This window comes from Trichosurus vulpecula, chromosome 7 (assembly GCF_011100635.1).
Source record: "Trichosurus vulpecula isolate mTriVul1 chromosome 7, mTriVul1.pri, whole genome shotgun sequence".
NCBI classification, from domain to species: Eukaryota; Metazoa; Chordata; class Mammalia; order Diprotodontia; family Phalangeridae; genus Trichosurus; species Trichosurus vulpecula.
In genome coordinates this window covers 12802162-12814294 of record NC_050579.1, presented here as the reverse complement: position 1 = coordinate 12814294, position 12133 = coordinate 12802162, and the positions used below count along the sequence as shown (strand labels likewise).

The window sequence follows — 12133 nt, the reverse complement described above, 5'->3', positions numbered from 1 at the left end:
CAGTTGGAACGAACCTTGGAAACCAGTCTAGACCAGGGATTCTGAACCTAGAGTCTGTGACCTTTTTTTTTTTTAAGTGTTTGGTTAACTGTATTTCAATATAATTGGGTTTCTTTGTAATCCTCTGTATTTTATTTTGTGCATTTAAAAAACATCTTTCTCAGAATGGATCCATAGGCTTTCCCAAACTGCTAAAGGGATCCTTGACACACACATACATGAAGGATCCTTGATCTAGTCCAGTCCATACTAGGACGCCAGTTACTGCTACACCATCCCCTGCAAAGTGGCCATCCAGTCTTTACTGGAAGTCCCCTGGTGGAGGATAATTCACTCCATCCCAAGGCAGTCCATGCCACTCTTAATACCGCTGGTAGGAGGTTTGTTCTTTTGTCAAATCCTAAAGTTACCTCTTTTCTACCAATCCCCCCTAATTTTGACCTGTAAGATCCCAAAGAAGAGTTCTTTCTCTCTTCCACATAACAGTCCTTCAAATAGCTGAAGTCTCTTTTTCAGCTTAAACATCCTGAGTTCTTTCAAACGATCGTCATGCAGCGGGATCCCAAGTCCCCATCGCATCCCAATTGCCTTCCTCTGGATACTCTGTAGCTTATCAATGTTCTTCCTAAGATGTGGTCCCTACTCTAGATGTGGTCTGACCGGGTAGATTACAGCTTCTCCTTGGTGCTGTACCCCTCAGCTGCAGGTTAGCATTGCCTTCACTTTTTTTTAGCTGCCAGGTCCCCACTATTGAGTTTTCTGACTACTCAATCCCTACATCTCTCGATGAAGGGATCTGCTCCTTTGTCATCTAGCAAACCAGCTCTTGCTCTCACCTTTGGGACATACATTTGATAATCTCTTTGTACCTTCAAGCCATAGATAAGATGCTAAACCCCCTAGAGCCAGAGGTGTGGATATTCCATTGGAGAGCACTTTCCCAGTGGTTTTTGAGTTTGTTTATTCAACCTGTTCCAAATCCATCAAATTCTACTCTTTTCTAGTTTAAATTTCTCTTTCTTTTCCACAGGGATACCCTCGATATTTACTAAATGCTAATAAATTCTGGTTAGACTCGATCTACTGCATTTCCCTGCTAATCCCATCAGTGTGGCATGAGCCATTCTTGGTGAAGCTAGCTAGCTCTCTGTGATGACTGCTTTCTTTTCTAGAAGTCCATTCACCATCTCTTTAATAATATATTCTAGAATTTTGCTAGAAATCAGAACCCAGATCCTTGGACTCTAGTTGGAAGATTCCATTTCCTTCTTATTCTTACTGATCTCTGTGAGCTCTTAAGGATGGCTTAGATTAGGAGGTGTTAAGCTAGAGTCCCAGAACTGGTTTTTTAAAAAACATTATTTCTATAATGTAATTGACTTCCTTCATAATTCCTGATTATTTCATTTTAAGAATTTCAGAACATTCTGAAAAGGTATCTTTGGACTTTACCAGATTGCCAAAAGGGCTCTGTGACACCGAGAAAGTGAAAAACTAATGATTTCAAGTCACTCAGTGGTCACATCAGTTCTTTTGGTGCCCTAGGATGGAATTCATCTTGACCCCCCCTTCTCGGCCCACCTGGGATGTGCGAAGGTTGGCTGATTGTTTTGTTAAGGTCTCCTTACATCTCTTGTATCAACCTTCCAGGAGCCATTTTGTTTTCTCCTTTCTGTTATAGCCCTCTTTCCTCTCCACCACAAAAGACATTTCTAACCACTTTTGACCTTCCAGTACAATAACAAGTAACCAGCCTGAGCTTATTCTCTGTAAGTTCTGCATAGATTTTTCTTTTTGCCCACTCCTTAATCCTTTGCAGCAGATGTTGGTGGGTGATCACTTTGAATACTGCCGGACAAGATGAAGGAATATCCCATAAAATTGTTCTTGTTGCCTTTGGACATGTGATGAAATTTATTCAGCCCTTCCAGAACCTTCAATCTCTCCTTCCATTTAGTGACAGTTCTTGAGATCCTGTAGTGGTTTCATTGACAGCAAGGATACCAGTGTATATGTGGTTCAGTTCAGTAATCTAAAAACTAGGATTCTTAGTTCCCTTCACCCATTTTGCCATCCCTTAGGCATTATTTTTTGTTTTTATTTATTTGAGTTGATGGGCCTGTATAGCAGAGCTATGGGAAAGACCCTCTGTGGACTTAAGCTGGTCTCCAGAGAGCAGAGGCAGGCTGGGCCAGTGCTTTAGCTTTTTAGGCTTGACAGGATCCTTCAAGAGCCAGGCTAGCTCTGTTCCATGATGGGGTATGGGATTTCGGGGAAGGAAATAAAATAATTGAAAGAAATTAAGAAATAGCTGTGAACATTTTAAAGCCAGCTATTGATTTACCTGAGTAACTAGGACTCCAATGCCTTATTGTGCTTTTTGTGGTTTGGAAGGGACCCTGAGTTCTCAGAGGCTGCTCCAGTAGATCACAAGGTCTCTTGGGCCCCACCAAGTGCAGATTCAGTGTCTTTTGTGGGAAGATGGACCTCATTGAGAGGGGAGAAGGTCATCTCCAAGGTGCTGACAGCAGCACCTCAAGACCTTAGTTATTGAAGGACGACTACGTGGTCTGTGTCAGTGGAGGGCAAAATCACAGATCCTTGAAATGCTAAGAAGTGGTCATTCTCTGCTGTAAAAACATCTCTCATGCTTTTTTGTATTACATATGTTTAGTTAGGTAAATGCGTAATTAATTGTATTTCTAACAGGGCAAAAAAGATGTGGCCCAAATTTTCAACAACATCCTCAGAAGACAAATTGGTACAAGAACTCCTACTGTCGAATATATCTGCACGCAACAGAATATTTTGTTCATGTTATTAAAAGGGTATGTACAATATTACAACTTTTATACTCTCGGTTAAAAAGATTGTCTTGGGCAAAAGCAAGGTGACAGATGTGCTGAAAACTTATTTCATTCTAGTTTTGTCAGGGATTGCCCCTGCCCTCCCCCGGGTCTTGAGCAAACAATCTGTATTACAAACAGAAATTTAAAGGTGAATCTGGATGGCCCTCACTTTAAAATTCAGAAATCCTCCATCCTGGAAAAGGTACTTTTGTCTGAGTTCTTGAAGCTTTGGAAAATCGAATCTCCTAAGAAGAGTGTAGGCTGCCTAAAGCAGAACTCTCTTAGTCCAAGTAATGAACAATGTGTATTCACTAACCCACTAAGAGAACATCTCCCTGAAATTACCACTGGACGGGCAGACTTTTATTATATTTGGGTAGCCTAATAAAAAAACGAAACAAAGCCTGAAACCTTAAGAAAAAATTCCTCTCCTCACTGAACCCTGCTGATGGTCAAGGTTGCCTGTTAGTTCTGTACCATAGTTATTTACAAACTGTGGAGCTGTGGCTATGGTTCACTTCTATTTGTTCTTAGCTTTGTGGTGTTTTTTTTTAAATTAGTGGGTGCATACATGTACTCGTGTTATTGGGAGGACTGGTAACCCTGACAATCCAGCTCGTCCTGTCCCCTCACCTGGCTGCTTCCCAGTAGTGATTCAGTGATTGTGTCCTACCCACAAGTTCACACTTGCTGCTTCTTTTTCAGACCTCAGATACTGGGCTGATGCACAACTGTGTTCAAGTCTCTTTTACTATATAGCAAAGCAGAATTGCGTGCTGAAACAGACAGCAGTGAAACTGGGCTTCTTTTAGAGAATTTTCTAAAGTACGCTTTTGCTTTAACATAGGGAACATTGCCTTTCCCAAGAACATGTTGATTAGAAAACAAAGGAACACAAATCAGTTAAGGCCAGATTGATACTTTTGATCTGAACAGCTTTATTGGAAAAAGCATCATTTGATGATAAAGTTTTAAGTTGTAGAGCTTTTGTTGCTTCCTTATTGGAGCTGGCATTGTTTTTGTTGCCCTGTGTTACACTAATAGTATTCATGTGCAGTGGGAAGTTTTTCCAGTGGTTTTGCTTTGCATTCGGGAACATTGGTTGTTAGGATAGTGTATGCTTTCCTGCTAACAGGCTGTACAGCGTAACTGTTTGCCTTTTGCTCCTCAGACTGTGACCTCATCTAAGGCAAGGCAGGCAGCCCCCGAACCAAACTTACCCAGCTTGTTGTACGGGGCCCTTTGTCCTTTGATTCCCCTGCCTGCTATAAGAAGAGCAGTGTGAGCATGTATTTAATTAGTAGACATGGAGTAAGCAATGTGAAGTGATCTCTGCCCGGCTGTAAGCACCATGGGAGATGGTTGAAGTGTTGAAGGCTAGTTCCCTTGCCCTAAGAAGTTTGCAGTCTTGTCAGGGAGGTGAGCGCACAAGAGAAATAACTAAAGAAGAAGCTGCTATGGAAGTTGAGTGTCATGGTCGTGTGCAGGAGGGATTTCAGGGAGACAGGTAAGAGGATGTCGCAGTAATCCGGGCTAGAGACGTAAAAGTATGAATGAATTAGTGTTTTGGCAGACACCTGCAGACGCTCAAAGAACAGTCCAGAGACGGTTGGCCATGGGTGAAGGGCGGGGCTGCCGGAAAGGCCCCTCCTGTGTGCAGAGCAGGTGCAAGGAGAGATAGAAGGTTTAGATAAGCCAGGGTCCTGCTTTTGTAGGTAGTAGGAGGATATGACACATGCACAGATAATTATGATACAAAAGTGATGCATGATAAGTGCACCAGAGACGTGCAGAACAGGTTTAGGACTTCTGGGAAAGGTGGCTGTGTGAGAAGTGGGGTGCCTCTCTCCCTTCTGTCATCTCAAAATAGCAAGAGTGTTACCAGCATAGAAGAGCAAGCTTCCAGGAAGGGGTAGAAAAAACCAACCAAGAGGAATACTTCACCCAAAAATCAGCAGAGGCAGAGAGAGAGAGAGAGACACCAAACCGAGACTCCAAAACAATAAGTAATATTTTTTAAGTTGTAGGAAAACCTTACATCAGAAGAAAAATAGTACAACAGTAAAAGATACCCAGAAATGATAAGACAACATTCAGAACTGCTAGAACTGCTTAAGATACGGTTTAACAACTCGGCAAAGGAATCAAAAGAGGAAGTGAGAATGGAAATTGAGGAGGAAATAACTTTCCCCCAAATCAGAGACAAACAAGAGAAATAGACCAATTAGAATGTAGATAGTAGAGAATTTCTTTGGACAAGTAGATTCTCTAAAAAACCAGATTAGTAGATTTGGAACTGAAACAAAGGATGTTTGGAAAAATACCAGCATAAAATCAGAAGACGTTGAGATTAGGGGAACACCTGAGCTTCTCTGTTACAGACAGAGCTCTGTACTGGGAAAACAACCAGTCCTGGAGTTGAAGGGCAGTGAGGAAACTCGAGAGCTTTTAGTCTCTTAGAAAAACACGATGAAATAAAAAAAGCATATTTTAGAAAATCATGCAAGAAAATTACCCAAAAGCCTTGGGAAAATATGTAAAGTTCAGATAGGTAGAAAGAGGTCCAACAGAGACACTACAAACTCAGCTTACTCAGAAATATCAACCAATTCTAGACTATCAGCTTAAAACAATAGACTTCACAAGCAGCCGTGAAGAAACTCTTCACGTGCCAAGAAAGATCAGCCAAATTGTGTGATAGTGTTTTACTTATGATAACTGAAAGGATTAATTGGCATAGTTTCCCACCAAAAGCAAAAAAAAAAATCAATTTTTGACACATCCCATAAACATCATTGAAAAGTGGATTTTCAGTAAAAAGGGAAGAGTACAAAGCATTCCTGCTGGTGGGGGAACCACCAAGGGCAACAGAGCATCAACATACAAATTCATCTAACAGAGGAGACTTAAGAAAGGAAACTCATTTTGCAAGGCTTTTGAGTTTTTTCAAAGATACCTTTTGTATTTATATTACATTAATTTCCAAATACATCCCTCTTCCTCTTCCTTATCCTTGGAACAGAAATTTAAAATGAAGAAGAGGCATTTCATTGAAACTAACCAAGTCTGTCAGCAGCAGTAGCATACCACAGTCATGTGTCTGCAGTGACACATGGTCGTGGTTTGTATAATTACATAGTGTCCGATTTCCATTTAGACTGTTGTAGCGTTTTCCTGATTCATTGTACAGGGAGCAGGTAGTGAAGATTCTTGAGTTAGGAGGTGGGAGGATGGGAAGTAGGAAGGCATTAGATGGTGGCATTACTGGAAGTGGGAAAGCCAACTGGGAAGTGCTTACAGTAGTCAAAGGCGCAAGGGACTGAGTGGTGATAAGAGTTTAAAATGTGACACTGAAGAATTGTTGATGCCCTTAATAGAATTATGGAAGTTGGGGGAAAAAAAGACCTCTTGGTTTGAGGAGAATCAATTGTGGGGAAAAGGAATTCAGTTTTAGACACTTTGAAGAAGATGCACATGGCAATGTGCTCTAGGGTAGAAGAAGGCCAACTTAGACCACTTTGGTCTAAGAAGTGATAGGTCATTGATGTGGTACTGCTCAGTCATTTGAGTCATGCCCAGCTAGGGTCATACAGCTACCAAGTGTCAGAGGCAAGATTTGAAATCAAGTCTTCTCAACTCCAGGCCCAAACTGCTATGCACTATACCACCCAACTGCCACCCAAATAGATAGGAAATAGAAAAATCCCCAAATCTCAGAGTTGCAAGGATCCTCAAAGGGTTAGATCTACAAGCATTTATTCGGTGCCTACCACGTGCCAGACACTGGAGAAACAAACGTGAAATAGAAACAGCTCTTGCTCTCAAGGACCTTACATTTTGTTGTCTGTTGAGATCGACAGTTCAGTTGCTTAGTTAATTCAGTCACGTCTGATTCTTCATTACCCTGTCAACAATACTGTCCATGGGATTTTCTTGGCAAAGATACACAGGAGTGGTTTGCCATTTCCTTCTCCAGTGGATTAGGGCAAACAGACAACACATAGGAATGAGGAAGAAATCACCCTTCCTGATCTCTGGGTTGGGGAAGACATATATAAGATAAAATGGTCAAAGGATATGGGGCAGCTAGGTGGCACGGTGACACTGAGCCTGGAGTCAGGAAGACTCATCTTCCTGAGTTCAGATCTGGCCTCAGACACTTACTTAGCTGTGTGACCCTAACCAAATCACCTAACCCCATTTGCCTCATTTGTCAAACAAGCTGGAGAAGGACATGACACACCACTCCGTTATCTTTGTCAGGAAAACCCCATAAGGGGTTACGAAGAGTCAGACATGACTGAAAAATGACTGAACGGCAAAGGATATGAGTGGGCAATTCTCAAAGGAAGACATCCAAGCAATCTATAACCATGTGAAAAAATGCCTTAGATCACCAATAATTAGAAAAATGCAAATTAAAACAACTCTGAGTTTCCATCTCACACCCATCAGATTGGTAAGGATGACTGGATGTTGGAGGGGTTACAGGAAAATAGGCATATTAAAGCACTGTTGTGGCAGTGTTGAATTGCTTCAGCCATTCTGGAAAGCATTTTAGAACTGAGCCCCAAAAGCCCCTAGATTGTCCATAGCCCTTAACTCAGCGATACCTGTCTGGGATCTACAACCTAAAGAGATCAAGGAATGTACAAAAATATTGATGGCAGCTTTTTGTGGTAGCTGAGATCCTGAAACTGGGGGGCTGCCCCTCAGCCAGGAAAGGTTTGAACAAGCCATTGCTATGTTCATGTAATGGACATTATTATGACGTGAGAAAGGATGAATAGGCTAGGTTCACAGCTGCTTGGGAAGACTTGTATGAAGTGGTGCCGCACAAAGGGAGCAGAAGCAGAAGAGCATTTTATGTAATCACAGCAGTATCGTGGCAGCCGTTGCAGTCAGGCCCTGAGATACTGACCTTCTGACAAGGGATTTGAGATGAAGACTGAGGCTCGTCCAAAATGAGACTTGGTTGTGGTTGTGTGTGTGTGTGTGTGTGTGTGTGTGTGTGTTGGAGGGAGGGGAAGAAAATAAAAACTTAATTGCAAAATAAAAGGAAAAACCCCCACCAACATCTAGTTCCAAGTCACATTGCTCTGCACTATCTACCTGACAAATGGTCACCTGGTGAAGCTTTTGTTTGAAGCCCTCAACAGCCTGGGCTGACCCTCTGCCTCCCAGGATGAACAGCCTCTGAGGTGGCCCTTTTTACTTTGGGGCAGCTCTCATTGTCAGGTAGATTTTCCTGATATGAAACGTCTTCTTGAACCAGGGAAAACAAGTCTGATGCGTGTTCCTCAGGGGAATCCTTTGAATACTTAGAGCTGTCATGTGGATCTTGGTCCTAGACTCTGGTTTCCCGCTTCCTTCACCTGATCCTCGTATGGCCTGGTCTCGAGGTTCTTTACGTTGTGTCTAGATCAGAGCACAGTGCAGTACCTGTGGTCAGAGCCTCATCTCACTTGGGATTCTCTCTTTTTTTTTCATAAAGCCTATAATCATGCCCGCCTTTGGTCTGCCATCTACTTCTGAGGCCTCTCATCAAGTGGGGGGTGGATAAAGTCTTTTCTCATGCAGTTGCTCCCATCTTCTATTTGTGAAGTTGGCTTTTTTGAACTCTGGTGTAAGACTTTACATACTTTATAATATTCAGCAACACATTACAGTCAGATCTTTCTGGATCCTGACTGTGTCATCTGGTATACTATTTATCTCTCCCAGCTTTGTGTCAACTGGGAATTGGATGAATGTAGCATCCAGATCTTTATCCCAGTCACCGATGAAAATGTTCTACAGGTCAGGTCCAGGTGCAGATCCCTGAGGCACTCCACTAGAGACCTTCCAAGTATACCTTGAACCATTAATGACTGTTCTTGGGATCATTCAGGCACTTCTGAATCCTCTTAATTATGCTTAGATCTTTCTGTCATTTGCACACAAGTAACTTGAGGGGCTGTGTCAAATGTTTTAGTAAAACCTCAGTACATTCTATCGGGCGCTAGAGGTTGCCAGAGTGCACAGAGCGCTGGGCTTGGAATCAGCAGGACTCATCTCCCAGAGTTCAAATCCATCCTCAGATACTTACTAGCTATGTGACCCTGGGCAAGTCATTAACCCTATTGGCCTCAGTTTCCTCATTTGTAAGATGAGCTAGAGAAGGAAATGGCAAACTGCTCCAGGATCTTTGCCAAGAAAACCCCACAAGGGGTCATGACGAGTCAACACAAGTGAAAAGGGTACATTCTATACAGTATTCCCTGATCCACCTCTCTAGTAACCCATTTCTTCTGACACCACATTCGTTCTTTGTTCCCACTGCTTTCTTTATCAGATGCACACTACAGTTCTTTAATCAGGTTTTAGCATTTTATCAAGATTGCAGGTCAAGTCCTTGGCTTCTCTTTGGAAGACTCCATGCCCATTCTTGAATGTAGAGATATCTGCCTTTCTCCAGTCTTACATTGCCAGCCCCTGGTCTTGGAGGGACAGCCGCCGGGGCTCTGAAGTCACAGCTGTAGTAACCAGAGATGTTGTCCATCCGAATGTGCTTATTTGGAGTCTTCAAGGGCACTTGGGCACTCTCTCCTTTCCTTACCTTGGCTGTCAGCTTCTTAGTAGCCTTTTTTTCTAATCTTTTACAGTCCAAAGGAAAATAGAAGCAAAAGAATTGAATAGTTCTGCCTTTTCTGTGTTGTCATCTTTCATTTTTCCTATCTGCCCTGAGTAGTAGTCCTAGCTGTATTTAAAAACTCAAAAAAGCAGCACTTTGGCAGTGTATAGAGCTGTGGGCCTACAGTCAAGAATACCCGAGTCCAGATCCAGCCTCAGACACTCACTAGCTATCTGACCCTGGTTGGTTCACTAAACCTCAGTCTTCCTCAATTTCTCTAACTGTAAATTGGAGTTAATAATACCTATCTCACAGGGTTGTTGTGGGGAGCAAATGAGATAATATTTACAAATTGCTTAGCACAGTGCCTGGCATCCGGTAGGTGCTTAATAGATGTTTGTCTTCCTCATTCCTTAGCCATCTTCACCAAATTTAACTGCTTTTGAGATTGAACATTCCTGATAGGATTCTTAAAGGATTGTGCTATGCTTTCACTTACCTGCCTTTGTATCCATCTTCTGTCCACATCTACAAAACTTTTTGGTGGTGAGTTTTCTGTGTGCACTAAGTATCTATGGCTCCTCCACACCAGCTTTACCTTCCAGCCACACTAGCCTTCTTATGCTTCCTGCCAGCATCCATCTTCCCTCTCCAAGGCTTTGTGCTGCTTTCCTCCCTTGCCTCTGCTTCTAGGAGGCCAGGCTTTCTTCAGTGCCCAGCTTGGACCTCCCCTCCTCCATTAGACCTTGCCTCCTCCATCCCTTGTGCTGGTTTTAGAAAGTGCTCCCTTTCCCTCCTCGTTAGGATTCTTTAGCTTTGGATCTTCATATTTTTCTTCTGGAAGAGCTTCCCATGTTTATCCTGATTGTAAGCTGGCCTCAGCCCTCTCTTCCTAGCTCCCCAGGGTTCCTAGCCTGCTCTTCCTTGTTTGTTAGGATCAGACCTAGAAGGACAATTCCCCTTATTGGTTGCTCCACCTTTTAAAGGATGAAATTATCTTTAAAGCAAGTTAGTAAAGTATTGAGTGGCTCTGCTCTTGGCCTAAAGCGCTCCAGCAGATGTCTGAAGAATTGAAGCCTCTGGGCTGGACTTGTGATCTGCATTTCCACAGTCTCCAGAGATCTCCAGCAACCTCTCCTCTTGGATCCCTCTGTCTCCTTACGGAAGTAGATCTTTTTCACACCTCTCCCCCACGTCTGTTTAGACTCTTCTCTTCCTTTTGAGTCATGTTGACTTTTCCAGAGCCATAGGCTCATCCCACTGAGTTTGTGTTACTTTGGAAGTCTCACTGGCCCCCTCACCTAAGGATTTCTAGTAACCCAGGCCTCTGTTGTCTAGGTCATGGGCTTTATCACTGGTTCTCATGCCTGTGTGTTTATTGTCCATATGCGTCTTTGCCCTTGTATGCCCAGGATTGAACATGGGGCCTGTTTAATAAAATACCTTTATGCTTATTGATTACTTGATTCCTTCTTGGAGATTGCCTTCTGCCTCCCCCCCCCCCCCTCGCTCTTGTGGAAATTTTGTGAAATCCATGGCTGGTGAAGCAGGAACAATAGCTAGGTGATGCAGTGGATAAAGTGCCGGGCCTAAGTTCAAATTTGGCCTCAGACACATACTAGCTGTGTGACCCTGGGCAAGAAACTTAACCCTGATTGCCTCCCCCCCCCCCAAAAAAAAAAAAGAAACAGAAGGAGAACTTGGCTAGTCATATCATAGAATTAAACTGCGGAGGGAGTTGGATGGGAGGAAAAGTCAAAGAGCATCTGAGATGTTAAAAACAAAAATAGATGAGAAGGACCCAGGTGAGGCTTGTGTTGTTTGAGTAGCAGGTGAGGAGGTGGAATTCAGATTGTAAGAGGGTAAGAAGGAAGCTTTGAGGAGATAGAAGAATCTTTGTAGGCCATTCATGAAAGCAGTGACAGAAAGGTGAAAGCTTTTCTAATCTGTCAGAGGGAAGAAATTAAAGATTGGTTTGTCAAATATTGGTCATCCTGGGTAACAGTCACAGGCCTCAGGTCATGGCAGAGGCTGGGAGGGGTCCGAGTCTCCCGATTCTCACTCCTCTGCTTTGCTTCCTCCCAGGACGCTTGGTCAGAAGGTGAGAGAGATGAGAGCCAGTGGCTCATCGTCAGCCTCGGCAGAAGAGCTCTCTTCCCTCGAAGCCTCTTGGGTCATGTAAGAATGGGCTCTGTGGATGTGATGCTAAGTACTCCTTAGCAAACGTGCACATAATACTTAAAGTTTTTTCTATAGTTTTCCCCTTATACTGCTCAGGGAGAAAGGGAAGCAGTAAAGGTTCCCTCCTTTCAGAGGTCATCAACAGTGAAAGCCTGAGGAAATCCCTCTTGCAGGTGCTAAGACGGAGGGAATGCTGGTTGTTTGACCTGGTTGGGGTGTCCATGGATTGTAAATTCTCTTGACACAAGATTTTGGAGAATCAGTCAACAAGCAGGTGTAGAATACTGAGTTGCTGACATCATGCTAGTGGCTAGATTAAAAAGTGAGACAGTTCTTGCACTTGAGGGCCTTCCATTCTACTGGGAGGAGGATCTGACTCGTTCACCGATGAGCCAGGGCATTGCATGGACAACATGAATGCAAGGCGGGGGGTGGAGAGCAGCCTCTGCACGGGGACAGAGTGAAGCCAGTTTGCCTGAGGCCTGGAGGG

The 12133-nt window shown here is 43.3% G+C and overlaps 1 protein-coding gene across 1 annotated transcript in view; it reads left to right on the top strand.

Annotated features, from left to right (window-relative positions):
• Positions 1 to 12133, top strand: part of CAB39 (calcium binding protein 39) — a 127641-nt gene that overhangs the window by 96309 nt on the left and 19199 nt on the right. Inside the window, exon 4 of the mRNA XM_036767208.1 lies at positions 2710 to 2828. Within this exon, the coding sequence (XP_036623103.1) occupies positions 2710 to 2828 (119 nt within the window). The remainder of the gene's footprint in view (positions 1 to 2709; positions 2829 to 12133) is intronic.